Genomic DNA, 24,883 nt, shown 5'->3' with positions numbered 1-24,883 from the left:
GTGCTTCAAAAACAGGCTTGCATTAGAGCTGATTAGTATGTATGAGCTAGCGTATTGTTCCTGGTTTATTGCTGTTGCAACAGCCACAGCAAAAGGCTTAACAGCGTCCACAAGACTCAGTGAAGACTGAAATAGGGTTTTGATTCTACACAGTAATCGACTGCTTGATTTCACAATACAAAGTAGAACGAAAGACGAACAAACACAAAATTACTTGAAGAGTAGTTGCAGTCATGTGCTAGGCAACGAAAAAGTCCATGGGTATCATGTTCCATCGCGGAAAAAAACAAGCTCAACTTTACGACAGATTAACTCAAACTGTAAATTTCCTAGTAGAATAAAAACCATTGTTTCTCAAAAGTTTTTAAGAATCGCGAAATGCAATTTCAGAACCAAAGATTGGTCATGTTATGGACAGATGTGTTTGTTACCACTGATGGCCAGATAAGCCCAGAATTGTTTGATGTTACAAAATAGACATGCTGTTATTTGTATACACTGTTTGTTTGCATTTGGAGCAGGCATTTGAAACTGTACTTAAAGAAATGAAGCTTGATAGAGATGTCCTTGAAGAAACATTCGCTTTATAACTTAAATTGGTCTTGTTTTGAGCATACAGTCACTTGCGTGAATAAACCATACCTTGCTGTGTTACAGCTGTATGTCTGTGTAAAATTATTGAGAAATCAGTCTTGGGTGAATCTTTTGTTTTCTGTCTCACAGAACTCGATCCTTGACTCGATTCTCAATAGGCTAAGCTTGTTCTTGATTTTATATCTGTTATACATGTAGTTACCCAGGGTAGGGAAAACAAAGCGAAAACAATGAAGCATTAAATAGTGCATAACAAAAGCGAAAGCTAGTTTCAAAAACGCGCTTTCAAACTAGTTAACAATTTTGCATTAACGCAAAAATGTGTGTGTGTTTTGCGTGTCCATTGGTCGCTTATCTCTGAACTGTACTGTAATAATGTCACTGCAGCTCGCATTCAGGAGGTGTGACAGGAATTTTGCGCCTTTTACCATTTATTAAGTAAGAAACTTCACAGGCGATGAAAAACGTGCCAGACACATTTAGCATCGATTTTCCATGTTTACAAATTTCTCCTTTCGAAACCGTGATTTTATATAGTTTCTGGGCCATTCCTCCAAATAAAATTGGCAAACATGTGCAGGTGAAACATCTTCCTAATCGAATGCTTGCGCGCTTCACCACAGATTAAAATGGCTAAACGTCTGATAAAAAGCCACGCATCTGACAGGTCATCTTTTTTGCATCAGCATAGTGTTAAATTTCAATTTGGTTGGCATAAACTGTGTTACAACATTCCCCTGGCCAGGCTGCTTCAAAAGCATGTTGGCTTTCGTGATTCATCTGCAAAATATCAAAAATCCGTCGTGTGTTTGCATAAGATTTGCCTTATGGTAGTATTATGAAAGCGTACGTTTTATAGAAATGACGACTTGTCAATGACTTGCTCAGTGTCGGCAACTTAAACTTAATCCATTGTCAAGGCAAATTAACATCTATTGTCTAATGGCCAATTAAATGCCTGCGTTGCTAGTACAACGTGCTCCGTGAACGCAAGCTGCTAAAGTCCCTCTATTTTCCTCGCCCCCCTCTCCGTACAGCTATAATTCCAGACACCCGCCCCCTCAGTGCAATACAAAATCAAGATGGCTACCATAACAGTAAGATGCGCTATATCTCGACGATCTCATGAAAAAATAGGGGACTGTGAACAAACTACATCCCGACTGGTTTCATGGTTCGTGGCTAAAAGATGCTTTCAGAAATTACGAGTATTTGCACTTTATTTGTTCTTTTTTGTCAAACATAAGCTTACGACATTTTTTCGCCTTTTTAAACTCGTCATTTTGCTCGCTCACTTAAGTTACTTGTTTTTCTCTTTAGAGAAAAGGTTCCCTTAAAAGTAACGAAAGCTGTAATCATTTGTAATACCTAAAGCAACAACCAATGCCATCCAATGGATCACCCCACCACCAAACCATCTTGCCACCAACAACGCCACCAACAATGCCACCAAGAATTGTATATCTTAGATACTTATCGAAAAGACAAGTCTCTAAAAGAAAATTACTTAACAGTCGAACCTCTCTAATACGGACACCAAAGGGACAGAGTGAAGTGTCCATATTAGAGAGGTGTCGGTATAAAAGAGGTCAGTATGATAACGTAACTTAACATAACATAACATAACTTTATTGTTTATATAGCACAAAACACACAGGTATATGATCTAATACGCTTTACATTACAATAATGTCACTTTTACGACTCCACTTACAGTTGTAAGTGTTCAGTAGCTAAAACCAAGCCCACTCTCGTCTTTAAACTGCATTTAAGTTTATTAATTCCCAGTACAAAGACATTGTCTTTCATTACAGTCGAACCTGTCTAATATGGACACCGAAGGGACATAGTGAAGTGTCCGTATTTGAGAGGCGTCCGTTTAAAAGTAGCCTCCCACGCAGACGTTCTTAGGGTTTGGTCACGCGTTCCTACCCCCCGAACATCTGCTGAACTGAAAGATAAATTCCTTTCCATTGTTCGCAGATATCGGCTGGAGATCACATGCAAATTATGGGAGATCCAATCGGCGCCGTTGAAGTCAAAGCATTGACAAGCCAAACACATATGTACAAGCTCTGTAGAGTGTGATATGTGACCAAAGATTTTTGCTCCTGATGAGAATATAGGAGATAAGCGTTGGCTTTTTGAATATTTCTCTCTGTAAAGGCTGGATTAGGTGTCATTTGCTCATAAAGTCGTTCTTTGGGTGATGCAATGGTGGGGTTACCTTGTAAGACCGAACAAAAGGCAGAATTTTTTTCACACGTTATTGCTTTGTAGTAAAGCCGACTTCCATTCAGCAAATTTCACCTCTGAGGTAATTTTTTTCGTTGAGATTCTGTAGGTAGCCACCAGTACGAACACTTGTGAGTTAACTGAGTAGTTTGTTATAAAACTGTAAGGTCTTCATCTTTCATGAGACCTTTCTGATCTTTTCTGGAGCTATAAAGTCAAGCGTGAAATTTCTCAAGGTCCAAAGTGCAGTTCCCAGATCTGGAAGTCTGCTGTGATTGGTCTACGTTTTTTCCACTCAAGTCAGCAGACGTTCATGGGGCAGGAACGCATGACAAACCCCTAAGAACGTCTGAGTGGGAGGCTAGTTTAAAAGAGGTCACTACGATGACGTCACTTTTATGACTGCACTTGCAGTTTTAAGTGTTCAGTAGCTAAAACCAGACTTACACTCGTCTTTAAACTGCATTTAAGTTTATTAATTCACAGTACAAAGACACTGTCTTTTAATAGCATACAACATTGTACATATCAGCTATGTACGCACAGTTGTAGAAAAATCACTGTTTCAAAATGAAACGTGCTACAACGCAATGCTGCATGCAATGGTGCATGTAAAAAGTTGTAACCTAAAGCACAATTCTGAAAGTGTCTTTCGCTATTTTGCAAGTGCAGAAAACAGTGACAAGAGTACAAAATGTAATGGAAAAAATCTTTATGCTATCTGTAGTTAATCAAGCCTTAAAAAAGTTGGTTATGTTCCTCTGTACACCTTTTGCAAATTGTCGTTTGATATACAGTGACGGGCTTTTGAAGTCACCTTACATAGCTCATCAGCCAGACTGGATTCACCCTGTGCAGATTCACCTGATCTGGATTCAGGATTCACCTGATCACTGCAGTGTCCTTAATAAAGAGGTTAAATTTATATGAATTTACTCTCTGGGGCCGAGATTTAGTGTCCATTGTCTGTATTAGAGAGAGTCGGCATTAAAGAAGTTTTTTTTAAAGAAAATATATGAGAATTTTGTTGGGACATTGGAAACTGTCCTCAATATAGAGGTGTCCATACCGAGAGGTTCCACTGTACTTTTGATTAAATTTACAATGAAATTTAAGGAGGTAAGGTTCAAGTGACAATGTTCCCCTTCTTTTATAAGATAGGCTATTGGGTTTTAAAGAAAACGCACCTCTGAGGTGATGCAAATAAGATGTATTAAGGTGACTCGACCCAGTTTTTTTTGGGGGGGGTACCATCCTACTTTGAAGCTCTCTGGTATCCCCATCTTAACTTTTATCGTAAGTCTAACACATAGAATGGATGACATATAGATCAATCTACAATATAACATAAAATTTTTGGCGATCGGAGTAAATGTCACGTGGTTATAATGCCACACCCCTTTGAGGTCTGAGTTGAAAATCTGCTGTTGGTGGTATTTTTTTGTGAACATCTCTCGGCTACACATAGTGCGCATTAGTGCCTTGCGCTGAACAGAGTTTCACCAAAATTGCAAAGAGCCAATTCGAGAAATTCAGCGGTTTCCAAATTTAGGTCATAATTTATGCGAAAATGATAAGCAAACTTTACACGATTATATCTAATAAACTATGAGATTTATCCCTTTATTTTGGGGATCATTATAACAGATGGGTCCTTGCAAGTCAGCAAAAAGCTTTAGGGCCTTGTAAATGCGCCCTATTTCGAGCAAAGCAAACATATAGAAATTATAGTTTTAGCTATTTGTTGACGTTTGTCAGCGTTTAAGAGTCCTTCTGATGAAAAAAGCATGTTCTTACAAGTTCGTAGTTTTTTTCCCTTCAAATTTTTTCAGGGCCACAACTGATTAACTAACTACCCGGATTCTGAATTTCATGGTCATTGAAAAACTGTGACATTTTTTCTATAAGCCCAAACTTGAGTAAACATTGAAGATTTTTAGCATTTTTGGCAGAGTTTGTGCTTTGGGAGTTGTCTATTGTTTCTAGTCTGTCAGGATACAGCATTCTTGTTCAGCACGCCTGCAATGACAAGCTTGGCTGACTTCCAAATCCTCACTGAGATATGATAATTTTGGTACAGTGAGACAGGCCATCGCGTGATACATAGAGGTTTAACTCACAATTTTTAATCAATTCTCGTGCTTCTTGTGGGCTACTGTGTAGGGCTACACACTAAATCTACTTACTAGTAAAGAAATATCATTTTTTCATAGGTTTAATGCGAGCCAATAATTAAACCAACTCATGATGGGAATCCCTTCTATTTTCTCACACTAAATTATCATATCTCGGTGAGCATTCGGAACTCAGCCAAGTGTGGTCATTCCACGCGTGCTGAACAAGAATGCTGTATAATGACAGACTAGAAACAATAGACAACTCCCAAAGCACAAACTCAACCAAAACTCTAAAAATCTTCAATGTTTACTCAATTTTGGGCTTATAGAAGATAATGTCACAGTTTTTCAATGACCATGAAATTCAGAGTCCAGGTAGTTAGTTAATCAATTGTGGCCCTGAAAAAATTTGAAGGAAAAAAAACCGCGAATTTTTCAGAAAATGCTTTTTTGTGAGAAGGACTCTTAAATGCTGACAAACGTCAGCAAATAGCGAAAACTATAATTTCTATATGTTTGCTTCGCTTGAAATCGCGGGCGTTTACAAGGCCCTAAAGCGTTTTGCTGACTTGCACGGACCCATCTGTTATAATGATGCCCAAAATAAAGGGATGAATCTCATAGTTTATTAGATATAATCATGTGAAGTTTGCTTATCATTTACGCATAAATTATGACCTTAATTTGGAAACCGCTGAATTTCTCGAATTGGGTCTTTGCGATTTTGGTGAAACTCTGTTCAGCGCAAGGCACTAATGCGCATTATGTGTAGCTGAGAGATGTTCACGAAAAAATGCCACCAACAGCAGATTTTCGACTCAGACCTCAAAGGGGCGTGGCATTATAACCACGTGACATTTACTCTAATCGCCAAAAATTTTATGTTATACTGTAGATTGATCTATATGTTATCCATTCTATGTGTTAGACTTACTATAAAAGTAAAGGTGGGGATACCAGAGAGCTTTAAAGTAGGATGGTACCCCCCCTCCCCCAAAACCAAAAAAAAAAAAAAAAAACTGGGTCGAGTCACCTTAAGGTATTTAAAAGTCACAACTATTCACAAGAAGAAGCAAAGTGTCAATTACAATTGAAAAGCTTGTAATTGGACTTGAGGTCATTAAACAGTGTCAAATATTGCAGAGTTATATAAGATGGGGAGTAGACTTCTTGGTGGCAATTTCGTTGGTGGCGAGATGACCGTAAGCCACAGTGGAACCTCAGTATAGCAAAGGGCCAAGGGACTGGCAAGATTTGTTCGTTATAACAAGGTTTTGTCACATTGAGAGCCTTTTTCACATATTTCACTATCAGTGGGGTAAAATAGAAATTTTCCGTTATACTGAGGACTTCATTATATAGAGGTTCATTAAATTGAGGTTCCACTGTATTTGTAATTTGGCACACATGAATAGGGTTTATATATTATTATAATGATAAAAACAAGGAGTCATTAAACATTGGTTTCACTGATTTTTGTCATTAATTTGATTGTAGAAAAAAGAAGCAGTGCGTAGGCTTTCTCAAGGGTCTGGAAATGGTTTTAGACAACAGCTTCCACGAAGAAAATCTTCAGGTACATACAATGTAGTTACACGTGGTGTACCTAATTGATCATTTTGGTATATCAAAATCAATTGAATTTAATCAAATTATTAAGTTTGAATGCCAAAAAGAATCAAACAAGTTCTTGCATGCTGCATGGGAATTTGATGTTGTGCCAAACTGGAGACAATAGGAAATCCCAAAGCAAAAAAATTATCCAAATCTATCACATTGCTTCAATTATAAATCAATTTTGTGCCTTCGTCATGCAACTTAAAATGTTTCAATGGACATGAAAATCGGGCATTTTATAGTACACTGATCAATTGCAGCACTGAAATTTTTTAAAGAAAATCTATCGTTGAATATTAGTTTAATTGCTGTTTTCATGAAAGTAGCTTTAGAAGTTACAAAAAGAGGTCAATGTGGCGCTTTACCCCGATTCACCTTTTTCATGTTTACTTGCGTTTAGCCAATTGTAGAGCGTATAAGGGTCATTTGCAAAACGAATGAGCAATAAAACCTTTCCGGAAACATCAAAAAAGTAGCAAATTTGTTTGCATAAAGTCATGCATAATTTATACCCTTTTTTTAGAAAGTCCAAGATATCTCAAAATTCTTGTCATAAATTTCTGTGAAACTTTGCATAACAGAATACAATTGCAAGCACCCAAAGTATGTGCAGTATAAAGCATTTCCAAAGTTCAGGTTGATAAGGGCAGAAATTCAATTTAAAGCTAAAACTATTGTCAGGTCATTGCCATGTGATATTATATATTAGTTATTTATATCATAAATAACAATTATTCACGGAAGTGGAGGTGGCTAGTGGTGGGTATATTTACCGAGGCCGCGTTAGCGGCGAGGTTAATTTTCCACCACTAGCCACCAACACTGAAGTGAATAATATTATTGTTCTAGTACAACTAAAACAGTGAGATAATTGAGCACAAAAATGATGATTTTTGACTCATTTACTGTTGCCTGCAACTATTACAATTTTGGCGCGCAATGACCGAATGGTCACAGGCGTCCCTTTTTCTAGCCTGCGTGCAGACGATAACTAAACTCTGATTAGTACCGTCTGCGAAGCAGCGCAGAGATCCTTGTTCTGAACCCCCAACAGACTCAGCAAATTACCGGAAGTGCGTTTCGAATTTCCCCTCAACCTGATTGGCGATCACGACAAACAAAACAAAGGCCTTTTTTAAACTGGCCAATTGTGGCGCGTACTCAAATCTGTGTACACAGCTGGAAGTCCAGAACAAGGATTTTGGCGCTGTTTTGCAGACGGAGTTAACCAGAGTTTAATTTCGTCTGCGCGCAGGCTACCCTTTTTCTTGCCGACAAATAAAACTTTTGAAGGCATTTGTTTTAGTTCTTTTTGGGGAAATTTCCCCAAAAGGAGTTGTGAATTCTTTTTGTATTTTAAATCATTCTATAAAAAAGATTATTAAATTTAGTTTTAAGCTTATTTATGAACAAGTCAACTAAATAAAGTAACACAAGACTTCAGCTTAATTTGCATTTATAAACAAAAAACTTTTTTGCCGGTTTTATCAATAACTTCAAGTAAAAAAGACAAAGCTGTACCTGTTAAAACTTCCACCCCGAACTTCATCACCTTCTTCGTGTATTTCAGGAACAGCTTGCTTGATTAGTTGTGAAATTTGTTTGTTTGTTACGGCAGCAAACCAGGAAGGCATTTTGCTCGAAACGTTCGCGAGTTTGGCGTCGCTCGCTATGAGGAACTGGAGGTGAATCAGTGAATAGTGCAGGATATTCACTGATTGAGTAGCCGATCAGAGCACGCGAAAAACACTATCCACTGTTTTAGTATATACTAATAATAAAAGTTTAGTCTATGTGTAATACATGTGTTATAATGGTTTTACCATAAAGATCAGTTTGTTTAAGTGTAAGAGATTCAAAGATGGAAGGTGTTGCTACAAAATTATTGTATCAGGCTGCCTTGAAAGCTACATGTATATAAAGTTGCATTCCTTGACCTAAGATTATATCTTGACTAGGCAGCGACAGCAATAAGATCATCCAGATATTGAGGTGCTAGTCCATAGAGGCACTTGAATGTTAATAACATAATTTTATATTTCATTCTGCATTTTTCTGGCAACCAGTGAACACCTTTTAAAACAAGAGTAAAGTGACAGATAAGAGGGGTATTACATGTAGTTACAAGTTTGGCAGCAGCATTTTGAACTCTTTGAAGTTTATTAATGTGAAATTGAATAGTAGGAAGGCCGTATAATAGGCTGTTGCAGTAGTCCAATTTACTGGTACATATAATGAATACATGACTTGTATAAGGGGTATATCAGTTTGATGAAACAGATACTTTGTCATCCTACGTGATATGGTACAGTGTATAATGAAAAGACGAGCTGCAGATACTATTGACATGACTAAGCATAATTATCTAGATTAGAGTCAAACTATGATCCCAAGTTTTTTACTTGTTTTGAAGGACGTATCCGAGATTCACCAACAATAAGGTGTGAGATCTTTACTTTCTCAAGGTGTTGTCCTGTTCCAAGGATAAGAAATTCTGAGGATTAAGTTTTAATTTATTTATTAGCATCCAGTTGTCTACATCGTGGATACAGAATTGTATAGATGACAGAGCAACAGTTTCGTTAGCGTAATCACCAGGTTTAAAGGCCAAATATAACTGAGTATCAGCACAGGCACGTAGCTTGACCAAGTGTTTAATAACAACGTTGAACAGCTTACTGGAATAAATGATGAATAACAGAGGACCTAGACAACTGCCTTGGGGGAGCCCAAAATCAATACTAAACCAGTCTGACAATATGCCATCAACTACAACTTTCTGAGAGCAATTTGATAAGTATGAAGCGAGTACTAGGATTTTCTAGACACACCGAATTCTGTGCATAGACGCTTTAGGGTAATTTTATGGTCAACCATATCAAAGGCGGCACAGAGGTCCAGAAGGATAACAAGAGAATTTGAGTTTCAAGCATCAAACACTTTAGAAATTGTGCCAAACTAGCTTCCTCCCCTTCTCCCCCCCCCCCCCCCACCCCCCCATAGAGTCCATTGAGATTCGGCAGAAGTGGAAATCGACCTTAACAACAACTTTTTCCTCTGTTCTCTGTTTTCACTGTCATGCCATCAAAAACAAAAATGCAAACTATTGGGTACAGAAAGTCTAGAATCTGGCAAATGAAAGAGGATAAATAATGCTAAAAGCCTTGCCAAGAATCAGGTCTGTGCGATATTTCATATGCAAGATATTTGGAAAAACTTTTTACGTAAATTTACAGTATAAAGCTTTGTATGGAGGTACCATGTTGGTGTCCCTTTGAAGGGCACAAATATGGCTGCCGGTAACTAACAGAAACATCTGTTTTTTAGTTTTTCTACAACTAACAAATGCATGAAATTATTGCTTGAGGAACACATAAAGATTAAAGTAATATTAATTTTGTTCAGAGACAAGGAATGTTTAGATAGCAAAATCTCAAAATATTGGTAATGTCTTTTACCCACATAAGAGCTTTCCTGGCTGCCAGCTAAATGTCACATCACACAAAATCTGGGAAATTCAAGCATCCTCTTACTATTTCTTTGTGTAAATAAAGGTGTTTAGGTGCTCTAATACCTCATGAAAGTAGGAACTCAGACGAATCGATAGCTTCTTAGTTTGAATTTTTGTGATTTCATGTGAAAACTGAGAATTGATTTTTATCAATTTTCAGTTTAATCAACTGATTTTATCAGTAGTTATCGATTATAATCGATTGTTGACATTATTGATTGCATTGGCCAGGGACTGATATATAGTTGATAGCAATAATGATTACTGTATCTGAATTGTAAGTCTAAACTACTGTTTCATTCAAAAGGTATGGCTGTTTCGTTTACAAGTATAAATCAAAATGCACTGTAAAAACAATACACATCTGTAATTATTTATGTATAACAAGATGAAACCAGGTGGAAAGGGCACAGTTGTCGTTTGATATTCATTTGTTACCAAATAAAATAGATAGCATTCCTAGAAATAATAGTTTGCTGTTCTGTTAAAAAGACCCCTTGAAATTCATGGCTTTATATTAGCTACACTTATCAGTCTTTCTCAGACTAGATCAAGACTATGATTTGGGTTTAGTCAACAATTTGTTTGGTTATCTAAGAGAATCAAACAAAATCAAACAGTTCAGTGCAGTTTTGCTTGACTTGTTTGATAATCAAACTCACAAAGGATTCCTTGTTTGATTTTATTCGATTGCCAAAATCAAATTCAATCAAAAGATTAAACTGTACATCTGATTGAATTCAATTGAATTGGATTGAAATTTTGTTTGGTTTTGTTGCATTACAGTGTAGATATGCCGGCAGACATGTCCAACATTTCATGATGCCACCACTGGATGGTTTCCCCATGAAATGATGTCTGAGTGAGTAACCAGCACAGGAATTCTTAAGCTGACTAGAAATTTTCCAGATCCAGGTAGTGCTTCTGACTGGACTCAGATGTCATTTCATGGTGAAACCAGTAGTGGCGTTGCAAAATGTCAGCTGATTTCCCAGGCTACATTGTACCTTATCATCAACCTACATATGCAGGTCACACAGCTGTAAAATCTCAAATCTCAAATCTTTATTTTAAGATGGTAAAACATTCATCAGGTTTTTTGTTACATGTAAAGTATAACTACATAACAATATTTAATAATAATAAATACATATCTAAAGAGTAAACTATACCTGTTTTCCATGAATGCCATGTATCTAACTTAATTAACTAAAATAAAAGTTTAACAATTGCTTAAAACGATTTATAGATTTCTCTTGCCTAAGATTGCAGGGCAGACTGTTCCAGAGAGTTGCACCTCTATAGCTAAAGCTCCTTTTTTGGTAGTTGGTTCTTGGTAAAGGGACATTTAATTATTTTGTAGAGTCCCTTAAGACATAGCCTGACGTACTGCGCTCAGTAAACGTAGAGGATAAATAGTCAGGAGCCAGATCATTAAGAGCTTTGAACACCATTAAAGCTACTTGAATTTGACGCTGGGTGATCAGGTCTTTCCAACCAAGTTGTTGTAACAAGTAGCAAGTGTCAGCATCAAAGGAGGAGGAAGTCAAAATGCGAGCAGCACGATTCTGCAGTTTTTGTAATTTTTCAGAGAGAGTTTTGCTGCAATTACCCCAGGCAATACTACAGTAATCGAAATGGGTTTGTACCAAGGCATTGTAGATGTTATGTAGTATTTCTGGCAAAATAAAAGGTCTAATTTGCTTTATGGCGCCAATGCCGGAGGCAATCTTTTTGGATAGTTTGTCAATATGACTATGCCATGCCATGTTACTAATTCACTTGGGATTCTCATTGATAATAGTTGAAACTTACTTTATAGGGATATTATCTACCGAAAGTTCAAGGGATTCAGATAATGTACTCAGTTTTTGTCTAAAACCAATTAACATAAACTCGGTTTTACTTGAATTCAGAGTAAGTTTGTTGCAGAGAAGCCATGTGTGGATGTTACTTACATGTAAATCACGATTCAGACTAGACTGCATTGAGTGTAAGTCTGCGCGAGCATATGTTATGTGGGTGTCGTCTGCATACATCCTAGGTTGGCAGGACGACAAACAGTTTGGCAAATCATTGTTATAGATCAAAAATAGAAGAGGACCAAGGATAGTTCCCTGAGGGACCCCACAGACTAGAGAACAGACTTCAGAAAGCGAACCGTTGACTACACATTTCTGGGTACTGTTATTTAGATACGACTTAGACCAATTGTAAGCAGACTCCTGTATTCCATACAGACTAAGTTTACCTGAAAGAACATCGTGATCAACGGTATCAAATGCCCTTTTTAAGTCCAGGAAAACCACTACATTTACATTTCCGCGATCTATATCAAGAGCCCAGCTGTCAGTCGCTTCTAAGAGAGCAGTGACAGTCGAGTGCAACGAGCGGAAACATGATTGTTGGTTGGTGATTATCTCTTCATTAGCCAAAAAACTATACAGTTGATTATACACTATTCTCTCGAATGTACTTTTCAATATTAATTTTCACAGTAAAATCAAAACCTTACAGTTCATTAAGTATAAAACATTATAAAGTACATGGGAGTTAGTACTGTAGTTATCATGTAAAGCATTTTCTTAGATCTTGGCTGGATCTGGAATCAGCCAATTCAAATCACAGTTGTAGTTGATAAACACCTTGTGGTATCACATTCTTGGTTGTAATAATATTTTTACGTACACCCCAGCTTGCTTTGTTAAGATTAATTAAAACAGTGTGTGAAAAGTTTTAGGCCCTTTTTAAAAATATTTTAATATACATGTAGATACAATGTAAATACTTTTTTGACTGAGGGTTTCACTAGATGTCCACAGATACAGACTGTCTAACCTTTTAAAGCCTGTAAGTATGTAAAATTGGGGTATTTTTAATGACCGACTTATCAGGCAAATGCCGAATGCACCATTTGCTACGGGGGGTCTGATTGCATATTAATTGGGATTCGGGATTTTCAAGCAAAATTGGGAGAATCCCACATGTAGATCTGGATGGTTGGACAGTGTGCTGTTAATATTATGCACATGACCCTCAGCAAAAAATAAAACAACAAAAATAAAAATTAAATACATGTGTATAATCCTAGAAATTCCTATAGGCCACTGCAAAAAATACCATAATATTCTAAAACTGCTGTTTGGGTAGAGCTTCCTGTAAACCAGACGTTCACATTATCTTTTGTTCTTCACACAAAATGCACATGCAGTGCTTGTTTTCCAAAAATGGAACCCAGAGTACGTGTAGGAGGCTTGCACTAGAACCTGTAGCTTTATGTTTGATTAAAGACACCTTCCAACTCACTCCTTTCGTTGCTGTACTCCTGAACGTATAAAAAGACAATGTTGAACGTTTGCATCCAAATACACTGAGTATGCAAATTTTTGACAAACTGACCCGCATTGCACATGCAAATCGTGCACAAAAGATAATGCAAAAGTAAGGTTACAAGTACATGAAGCAGTACCCAAACGACAATTTTTCAAGAAGATTATGGTATTTTTCACAGTGGCCTATTTACAAACAATATAATATGTAGATTTCGCTAGGGCTGAAAAGGGAAGCTCCCATTAATACATTTATCATTGAAATCAAACAATAAACTTGTATTCCACAAATCAGTACTTTAGAGCACATTCATGTGACTTTTGAGGAAAAGGGCCAAGTGATTTTAGAGAAAAAAATTATTTTGCAAACAGTCCAAAAGTGAACCAAATCTTACATCAAGTTGATAGCCTTATATGTACACCCAAAAAATAGCAATCGAGGCTCTTGATAACAATAGATTAGGCCTGGAAAACAAATTCTTGGAAAAAAATCAGGCCGAATTTTTGGTTTTTGACAAGTTTTAAACTTTACAAAATCTTGCCAACAAAATCTGGGGGCATGTAAACCAACCTTTTAATATACTTTTTATACATCACATCTGAGGTGAAACGGTACTATGAGGCGCTGTTTTTATCATACAGATCTCGGACAGAATGCAGTAGTTCACAATTTTGCAATACAAATTGCACTCATTTAATATTCAGGACGATGGAAGCACGCGTGGGATTTTGGTAAAACCATTTAAAAAATTTCCAAAATCACCTATTACGGCCAGTCGGTTCTCACTCTTGACTAGCGCCAAATTTGCAGTGAGAGCTGAGTGTTTGAATGAACATTAATAGAGTTACGCTTCAACGTGATAGACGACTTATTATGTTTATTTTATGAACGATGCGTAATCTTCAAAAGCACTTGATACGCGTGGCATTTTGAGTACTCCTGCAAGCGATGTTCATGAATGACCGAAAACAAATGGCACAGCGATTAAAATTGCAAGAGAGACTACTAACAATCAATAAAAGAAATATAATTCAGTGAAACATTTACGGAGACAACAATTTTCATTCATGAGTACAAGTATTAACGTGTCTCTAAAAGTCCTGAGTCTCCAAGCTTAAAGCTTAAGTTTATGTTTTAAGCCGGTTTCCCGATGTTTGCTATTTTCAAAGATGAACTCGATGCAAGAAAATCGCTCAAAGCTTTCTTTTACAGCCAGAATTATACCAAAATATTCTTTGGAACGTTTTCCTTCTATTTGCGGCGAGGAAATGCCTAAAGGCTTTTTAAAGTTCTGTATGCTTATATCAAACCTGATGCTCGGTCAGATCATTAGGGCCATTTATACGAGGAAAAATAAGACGCGTCTTACATAAGACGCGAACTGTACCATTTATACGAGCATGTCTTATCTAATAAGACGCGTCTTAGCTAAGCCGCGTCTTATTTTAGACGAAATGTGCCGTTTATACGGAAAGTTCGCGTCTTTTGTAAGACGCGTCTTATTTTTCCTCGTATAAATGGCCCTATTGTCTCAAATCTTACAAACATGCATTAACTAAATAGCCGCATAAACTACGCTGGACTTCGTTAAATTAGATATAAAAAACAAACATCAAATACAATAATTACTCAGGCTTACCATTGGAGATGCAGCTCCTAAAAGGTATCAAGTAAGGCCAGAATCGCTTCATACTTTTCAACCCTCTTACTCATCAAGCAAAGTGAAAATCGAAAACAATGCCAGCCGAAATCGGATTTCCGACTTTGACAAGCGACGTATTTCTCAACCAAAAACTCTGGATAGCAGCTGAATTTCATTTTCTACATCCAGTGGAAAAAGACAGTGAACAACATCACAAGATGGCACAAAACTCTGTTAGCTTCAGCTGTCAAAGTAAACAAGTTTCAAGATGCTGCATAAATTCTCCGCATGAACTCACCTGTCAAATTTTGACCAATCAGAGCATAAAAATTGGACATAGAGCGTGACCAATACGTGACCATGGTGAGAAGTTAAAAGCAACTTCTTCCCTGCCTGTAATAACTGCCTGAATTTTCGCATCCGCTAGAAAGTGTGAGATTTAACATTGGTTTTCCTGTGGTACGGGCGGGCGGGCAGTGTACTGGCAGTGTACGTGGTTACCAAATTTTCTGGGATGGGTAGATTTACTTAGCTATGGGGCTCCGCTTGCGCGCGTGGGGCTTCGCTAATATAGTTGTTTGCAATGATTATGTTAATGACAGGTACGTTTTAAGGTTCAGCCAAAAATTAATGTGCTGTTTGATTGTGCCTCTTTATCCCTTTTGGGGAGTTCATTCCAGAGAAAGGAAAATACAGTGCGAGACAGGTGACAACTGATAATGCTTCTCCAATAGTGTGTTTGTTTCAAAATAAAATGATGTTTCTGTCAAAATTATGCTGCCTTATTTCTGTTGAACCTCTATTGAGCGCCGAACCTTTATTAAGCGGCCACCTAACAGTATCCCAATGGTGGCCAGCTAACTTATAATAAATAAAGATAGTACAACGCGTAATGTAATATGAAATTGAAATGTTAATTATAAGTTATGAAATGAATGGTTTTCAGTAAAAATTAATGTGTGTACAGTAAACACAGTAAAAAGAAGTTATGATGATTATACCTAGTAGATCAGCAGCAAACTCATAGAGGGCAACCCAATGGACCAAACCAAAAGCCTGCAAAGAGAAGCCATGTTAGTCCACTTCATCAGGAAAAAGCAAACACTGATGGCATGGAATCAACCATAGTTAAATCAAGTGTGGCAGCTGGTTTTAGTTTTGGAGTTACAAAGGCTGAATCCTCTGCACCATTCACACAAAGGAGAAGTGATACTCCAGTCTCTTCATTTCCAGCTGTTGCAGGGTCTGGGTCTTCTTTTCCTGTACCTGCACATGGTATGTACTATGAAATTTATAGTTAGCCTGTGTGGCAAGCGTTTGAAAGGGAAGGGGAAGAGAATTAGGGCGCGATACCACGCGCGGGGGAGGAGGGAGGAGGGGACCCTCCCTCCTTCCTCGCGCGCCCCTCGCGCCCCTCGCGTTTCTCTCGCGCCTAAAACTCCCTTTCCCAAAACTCCCTTTTCCTTCCCTTTCAAACGTCTGCCACGCAGGCTAATTTATAGTATACTCAGGACATTATACATTGCATATTTGTACAGCTTTCTCAAAAGATGTTGTCGGAGGGAAAATAATTACCTTTAAGCCAAGAAAGACCACAAGGTAATTTGGGATTTTTATAATGACTGGCTTTCAATTCACTTTAATAGAGGTGGTGTCGGGGTATGAGGTAATAAACTAGCGGGCACTCTACACATCCCTGAGAACAATGTAGAACATTACAGCTGTATTTGAGAGAATTGTCACCTGGTATCACCTGCAGTATACTTTGGTGAGATTTATTTAATGTTGTAAAGGAACGGTTAGTAGGAAGTGGTTTTGTTTATAAAAAATTCCTTGGCCTAATTCGATACCACTTTGAGGTCAACCAACAGTAGAATTGTGTAAGTAGAGCTATGACATTAGAGTTAGAGTTAACCACTTCCAAAATACTGAATTCAAGATTTTGGAAGGCCAAAATCCTGAATTCCTGAACTATGCAGATTCAAGATCGGTCGGTGCGGACTGCGGACTAGGGACTGCGGACTGCAGGCCGAGCATAAACTGTAGTCGTGGAAAGGTTTAAGGGCAAAAAAATCCCGCAAATACATGTAAACGAACACTTACTTGATGACATCTGCTTTCCCAAATCACTTCCTTTTTTTCTCTGGAATGTCGTCAATGACCCGAAAACATAATCGCAACCTTGAACCTTTTTTCCGTCTGAGAGACCTCGTGCTTCTGCTTTAGACGCGAAGTTCTCGATACAAGTGACCATGAATTGGTACAACACCACAATGTTTACGCTTAAATAAAAGCTGCTGACCCAAAATACTGTACAGAAAGAATCATGGTAATAAAAAGGCAGTAACTCGTCAAAATCTTGGGACCAATCTCTAACATACGTTCATAAAAAGGTTTGTCTTAGTTTTACTCAACAATAAGCCTTTTTGAAAAGAAACGTCTTCAGGGCTTTCTTTAAACTACCCACAGAATCGCACACTCTTAGCTCCCGTGGAAGGGCATTCCAAAGCTGGGAGGAAACATATAGAAAAATGCCCTGAACCCGTACGATTTTAAATTATAAGATTGTGTATTCAGAAGCTGCATGTTTCCTGATCTAAGGCTACGGCAAGGTCTATAGAAGTCTAATAGATCCTGGAGATAAACAGGTTCCATACCATTCACCACTTTATATGTAAGTAACAAGATCTTAAATTTTACGCGCTGCTCAACTGGCAACCAATGAAGCTCCATTAGTACTAGTGATATGTGATCATGCTTCCTAGACAATGAAACCAGCCTAGCTGCAGAGCTCAACACGTATTGCAGGCGCTGGATCTTATACTTCGGAAGGCCATACAAGATTGCGTTACAATCATCTAACTTAGAAGTCACAAAAGCGTGCACCAAAGTCTTAGCGGTTTCCATACTGAGAACGTTCTAATTCTCGAAATTAATCTAATCGAGTGAAAAGCAGATTTACATATTTGCTCGATCTGTTTATCAAAACTATGATTGGAGTCAAAAGTAACCCTAATGTTCCTTGCATGATCAGTGGGCTTGAGGTTAGCGCTAGCTCCTTGCAGACAGTCCAGGGAGGGGGCAGGCCGATGCTTGGCGTGGAAGACTAGGACCACTATATACAGGCAAAAAAATAGTGGAAATGCGCTTTGGGGAAGTAAAAGGGTGACTGCGTCCTCTATAACATACAGGTGGCTGCTATTTACCGGTCAACTTTACAGAAAATATAAAGCGAAATTTTCGGGAAATTGTCTGGTGACAGTTATAGTAGTAGGGTTGAAGTCGAAATGTAAGCACTTTCTGCGAGTCCTTGGTTGGTAGGCGAGCTAAGGGCTTGCAAAAAGTGGCCACATTTTATGACTCTGACTCTACTACTTGTGCGGTGGAGCGGAAGCACATCTTCGTGGGAGAATGACCTTGCTGCTGACACCACACACCCCTGCAATTAGTGGTAATATCTTTCCTGCCACCAACCCACCGCAAGAGAAGGGCAGCCCTGGCAAAAATTGCGCTGGTAATAACCCCGCTGTGGGGGCAAGCAAAATGGCAACGCCCCGCTAACACTTTGTTGCCTGATTCGTCGTCAACAGAGAGAAAACACCCCTGTTAGACATTGGCATCATGGCTGCACAGAACGCTCTGATGGTGGACTGGGATGTAGGATCATCCTACAAGCCGTTCTTGATGAGTTTTTGGTTTAGCCTGTCGCTCGGACTATGTACGCAGAAACAGGGGAAGACGTTTTTCTGAATCCGGCAAGGGAGCCACCCCTAAGGGAGTATCACCCAAACCAGCCAAAGCGAACCAAAAACATTCGGGGCACTAAACCCACGGGTGGGGTGGAAAGATTTGATCCTTTTCACTCAACGCACTATTATGCAGAAGCGGAGGCTACAACAAAGTGGGTAAATCTGTTGGAAAGGCACATGGAGCCTAAACTTCCGAACTGGTACGAAGCCCTGATTGCAGAATTTGCTTGTGAGGTCGAAAAGGAAAGGGGCTGAATATTCACAAAATGGCGGTTTTTTCGTGATGTGAACAAAGATTTGACCACAAAGGCGTTTCGGGAGATCGAATAAAAAAATGGTGAGAAACAGTTTTGTCATTGAACACAGCTATGCCTATCAGTTCCGGAACATGAAGACATGGGACACAATGGCCTATTAACAAAACCGAAGAAGCCCCTGGTTCGAATGAATGCGAGAAGCGAGGCGATGGCTAGAAGATCAGGAAGAAAACCACCTCCAGGACGAAAACAGAGATTGCCCCAACAGGAAATGGAGGTTTTGGAATCATCTTATGATAGAGATGAAACTCATCGAGGACCTTCAACCACCACTGCATGTTGGAGTGGGGCGTTTGCTGGATATGTACACCGGCGATCTCTGTATTTTTAGATGCATCACGGTCCATCGAGGAGGGCATCATCAAAACAACACGAGAAAAATTCGTGAGCTTGCCGCAAGTTTTTTTGATAAGAATAGAATTTGATAGGGGCAGCTCCACAAAGGGCGTTCCTCGTTGATCGAAAGCTATTTCCAGCAGGGGATTGCTGGAAACAAGGTTGACAACGAAGGGACCTTTTTGTTGAAATATCTGCTTTTGCACTTCGACAAGATCGAGGTGCCCCGGATGAACATCAGCATCTAAGAAAACTATGCATTCTTGATAACGAATCTCGACAAAGTGTTGAACCACTATGTGTGTGCCGATTGTCAAGCAAGATTCACCAAAGCATGCAACCTGCAGCGGCATGCAGAGGTTTGTACGAGAGGAGTAACCGTGGTGGTTTGCTGAGTAGAGTAAATCTATGTGCCCGAGGCTACCTATAAAAAACCCTTTTTATGTGAAGGGGACTTGTGCGGGAATGACGGTAAGCTGGATGGAGCATGAGGCCTGGCAGAGGGGTGTGCATATCCATCACTCAATGTATGGCCACGGTGGGGAAAGGATGATTGCAAGATATCCAGTGGATGCTTTTTGCCTGGAAGCAAAAACGGTGTTCCAGTTCCACAGCTGCCATTGGCATGGCTGTCCAGAGTACTTGGTGTGGTTTCAAGATTTGGAGGAGATTGGCGACGTGTGTAAAATGGAGACGCGAAAGCGCCAAGTGGATATCACGGGCCCTTCTAGGTGGGGATTGCGGTCTACGAGATGGCCAAGCTCAGGGTGTGCGGTTTTACTACTTACTGTCTGGACAAGTTCCTCCACAGGCGTGATTACAAGCTGATCGAGATGGACACCGACAGCCTGTACTTAGGGCTGTCGTGTGATTGTCTGGAAAAGGCGGTGTACCCCGCCATGGCGGAAAAGTTGCGAACCTGCAAAAAGGAATGGTTTGCGTGGGACAAATGGAGTGCTCGAGAGCCGGGACTTTTCAAGCTGGAATTCGAGGGCATTCACAGAATCACACTGTGCAGCAAGTGTTGTTTCATGGAATATTAGAAAGGAGAGGCAAAGTGTCCTCGATGGGGAGCTCAAAGCGCCGAAACAAAATGCACTAGGAGCGGTACAAAGCCGTGCTGGAGGGGGCGGGAGGGGGGGCATAGATTCCGCTATGAACAGAGGAATGAGAATGAATGGAGGGGTGATGTGCACCTAGCAGCAAAAAAGCGAATTTTTTCGCATCGCTGTCTTTGTATCCTCAAGCCATTCTCCCTCTTCCTCTTCCTCACTCCGTTCGTCAAACAACAGACCAAATTTGATTTCCTCAATCTATTCTGGAAAGTTGTGGACAACAGGCTCCACCAAATCTCCTCACGGATCAATAAGGTCGTTTTGTGTAGCCATTATACAGACAATAAATTATGCCAATGTCTAGTAGGCGCTGGTCCCTACTGCTTGGTTATGGCCAGCACAGTTTATGCCAGGGCTGCCATTCTCCTGCGGTGGGGCGGCGGCCAAAAAAAATGTGATTACTTTTTGCTGGGGTTGTGTGGTGTCGGGGGTGTGTGGTGAAGTCATTCTCTCGTGAAGATGTGCTTCCGCTCCACTGCACAAGTAGTAGGGTCGGAGTCATAAAATGTAGCCACTTTTTGCCAGCCCTTAGTCGACAGTCGAGCTGGCTACCCCGATCAAAAAGGGCTCGCAAAAAGTTGTTACTTTTGACTCAACTATTGCAATAATAAGGTGACCACTATATACATGCACAGGGCCCGGTTCCTGAAAGGCCAATTAGCGCTAATCCAGGATTAAAATTTTGTCCCACTTTTTGTATTTATCTTCCTATTCAATGCTTAGAGTGACATTTTGTGTTATCATTTCTTTTTTTCGAAGGAAAGGCACAACAGTATTTTGTAAGCTCGAGTAACATGTTCTTAAACAAGGAAACCTTGCTTAAAATTTGGCTTAATCCTGGGTTAAACTTAAGCGTCTTTCGAGGAACCGGGCCCCGGGCAGTTAGGTTTGACTGTATTCAAGGCACCAAATGAATCCTCTTCATAGGTCATAGAAGAGTGTTGGATCAGTAATGGTGGCAGTTTCTAGTGCCATGAAAAGAAAGAAGTAGTTTGCTCATGAAATAAAAATGATGCTCAGCAGAGCTTAGAGAAGGAAAAAAAATCAAAAATAATGTAAAATTAAAATAAAAGGTTTTAACTTTTTTTATGTATGATGATTTTTCTAGGTGAATCAAAATCTGCATCATCAGCTGACAGTAATTTTGGATCAGGGTTTAGGTTGAGTTCATCCACAGCACAGACTTCTTGGAGTTCACCTCTTGCACCGTCCTCTTTATCGTCGCTCATAACATCCCAACCATTAAACCCTATCTTTGGTCCAGATTTTAATGAAAGTACTTTTTCGACATCTGTGCCTTCATCTTCAGGTGTTTCAAACGCTAGATTCCATTTTGAGGTGGGTGATGGTTTAGTGACAGAGCCATCTTCGACCAATCTGACCTTTGGGAGCTTTAGCAACAGGGACACTTTTACTAGTTCTTCAGGAAACAGTAATTCCTTGATGTCAAGCCAAGGTTTTGCTGATACCAGTGAAATGAAGACAACTACTACATCTTTAGCTTTTGGAGTGGAAGGAAAAACAAGTGATTCTTCTGCTGTTGCTAAACCCCTTTTCCCAACAGTGTCATCATCTTCCTCCACATTGAATGCTGCAAAGGCGGACAAAGGAAAATCAGGAGCAGGATTGTTTGTTCGTTCCTTCGCCTTTGCAAAAGAAGGCCTTCAACAAAATGAATACAAGGAAAAATCCGTTGTTAAGACAACAGGTCTTGGTAGTACTGCCAATCTGACTTCATTAGTCATAAAGGATATCCCTGAGATGTACAACAAGAATACATGGTTGAAGAAATTCTATTCCCGTTTTGGGGAGGTGATTAAAGTAGTGTGCTCTACTGCCAGACAGAGTGCAACAGTAACTTTTAAAGCACATGTGAGTACTAGAAAGTATTTTGATATTGGTGTTACCTGTATGTTTCCAGCTGTAAGCTGTTACGTCTCCTCTAAGTATAAGTGTATATGAGTCCACAGAGCAGCTGCACATATATTTTTTAATGGAATAATTTTGCACCTAGAAATAGTGTTCCTATGGACAGGTGTATATATCCTCCTCCAGGACATCGTTTGTAGTATGGAGATGTATGTACTACTTTTCTCACAGCATTTTTACGTGAATTTTTATCGATACATGTCAACCAGGAGAGATGAGAGTTCCCAAAACTAGATTTTCATTTACTGAGTTTAATGATCAAGGGTAAGTACCAATATATGTATTATTTTATGAACAGTATGTCAGCTGGATTGCAATTTTGAAATACGTTTGTTCTCAGGAAGCTGCTGAGGCTGCTAAGAAAAAGGGAAAGATTCTGAAACCAGGATTACCTCCTGTGATGATTTTCTGGAAACAGCGACGAAGGAGTGCAGCATCAGGTATTATTTGTTTCTTCCTTTTTAATTTACATGACATCTCGTTCACCAAGGTCTGGAAGGGTATTTTCAGTATCCAGGATTTGACCAAAATATGGTGTGGCATTCGGCAAAATGGAAGATATCTTTACGGGAAACGGGATTTGACTGCTTCCGCGAAGTGGGATTCGACACCAGAATTTGGGCACGGGATGCAAGATTGTTTTGCCGTCTGAAGAGAATTTGGGACTTACGTTCTTGCGGAAAATGCGAAGTCCAACAGGCAAGCAATCAGTGGTGTTCCCTTTAAAAGCAAAGTATGGAGTGATCTAGGTAATGATTAGATAATTGAAACTGTCGAGTACATGTAATCAATAGACGAGCAGACGGAAGACCCACCGTTTCACGAGATGCGAGAAAAGAACACTTAGTGCTAGCATACCAGACTTAATGCTGACAGTTGTATGTCTTTACAATGGCACTAGTAGAACCGGGCCACCTACACACAGTTGACCCATCGGATTACAGGAAAATAACAATACATTCCGATAAAGTTAGTTGTCAATCATGATTACCACAAAACGAAATAAACAACATGGGTCGAAATCAACCAATTACAACCCACGGACATGACCTTTTGAACCCGCTGAAGAAAGCACGTTTTTCCCGAGAGATCCGTTATATTGAGTGATGGAAGCGAAAAACGTAAACAGTAGTTATATTTTTGACTTGTGGTCGCACGTTATTGCAAAGCGCTGCAATAGGAGCCAAGAAATTGCTGGTAGATGACAAAATAATAGCTTGTGTCAAAGAAATATGTCTCCTGGGTGTTGTGTGCAAAGTTTCGAACAGGAAAACATTGTCTGGTGAAACACTTTACTTTCCTGAAAAACGTTTGCTATTAATATTAAATTTTGTGCCTCGAGTAACTTATTGTTTTTTTACAAGCTGCTGATTGGCCGAAAAACCAACTTTTTTGGAATGTATTGTTATTTTCCTGTAATACGATTGGTCACCTTTCTCAAAGTGGCCCTGAGTAAAAGTAGTCGCACTGTAATTGTTCAAACTCTTTACCTTTATCATTTTCCTTGAAGAAAATATTTGATCAGTTAACCTTTAGACATGGCCAACAGTGCAGTGATCCCAGCCGGTCTACTACTTTGAATAAGACATTCAGAGTTTGGTTTTGTTATTTCTTGCGTCCACAGGTCAAAATATTATTATAATATGCAAGGCAAAATTAAAAATTATGGCAAATTAAAAAATAATAGATGTTACATACATACATAAACTTTATTTTTCCTCGAATTTAAGAGTGGTTTAAGGAGCTACATGTAATATTTCCATTGCTGTATTGTAATTATGATCACCTCCTTTATACTATTTAATTTCATAAGAAGAAAACATTTACAGGGTCCGAAATTGCGCCTTCCTGGTCGCCAATGCGACTAAAAATTTAGTCCTGGCGACCAGAATTTCATAGCTGGTCGCCAGCTAACGACTTGTAAAGCTGGTTGTTATTGTGGACTTAAACGTTCGGAGAAACTGATTAAGAATTGAAACCTCGAATAGCTATTTGCCAACAGGTGTCTTCCTTTTTGTCCTGCTGATATTTTTTAATTAAAAGGGAAACGAATCTTCCTGTAATAATACCTCCACAACAGCTACGATCAATACGAGTTGACATTTCCAAGCTGCCATTACGAGTAATGTGGCACAAAAAAAATGTGGCCTGGTACGAGCAACATGGCGGCTATGCATCGTGGTTGTTTTGTGGATTGTTTTGTGGTAGTTATCGGAAGAAAATGGTTTTGATATGATCCGGTACAGTCATGGGCAGACAGCTTTCTGTTCCTACGTTCTAGATCAGATGGCTTTACATGTATATCTCCAAAAAGTAATTTGTGGAAAAAATGAGACTTCACTCGTACACGTACGGTTTCTTTCTGGTATCGGGAGCGAAAGTATTGCAATT

At 39.1% G+C, this 24,883-nt stretch overlaps 1 protein-coding gene across 1 annotated transcript in view; it reads left to right on the top strand.

The window, feature by feature from the left end:
• Window positions 1-24,883, top strand: part of LOC140945174 (germinal-center associated nuclear protein-like) — a 111,417-nt gene that overhangs the window by 2,208 nt on the left and 84,326 nt on the right. The window contains exons 2-5 of the mRNA XM_073394228.1: window positions 6,444-6,522; window positions 16,052-16,321; window positions 21,672-22,435; window positions 22,833-22,932. Of these exons, the coding sequence (XP_073250329.1) occupies window positions 6,444-6,522; window positions 16,052-16,321; window positions 21,672-22,435; window positions 22,833-22,932 (1,213 nt within the window). The remainder of the gene's footprint in view (window positions 1-6,443; window positions 6,523-16,051; window positions 16,322-21,671; window positions 22,436-22,832; window positions 22,933-24,883) is intronic.

The sequence above is a fragment of the Porites lutea genome, chromosome 8 (assembly GCF_958299795.1).
Source record: "Porites lutea chromosome 8, jaPorLute2.1, whole genome shotgun sequence".
NCBI classification, from domain to species: Eukaryota; Metazoa; Cnidaria; class Anthozoa; order Scleractinia; family Poritidae; genus Porites; species Porites lutea.
The sequence above is the reverse complement of the archived record's forward strand: the minus strand, read 5'-3'. Positions and strand labels throughout refer to the sequence as shown.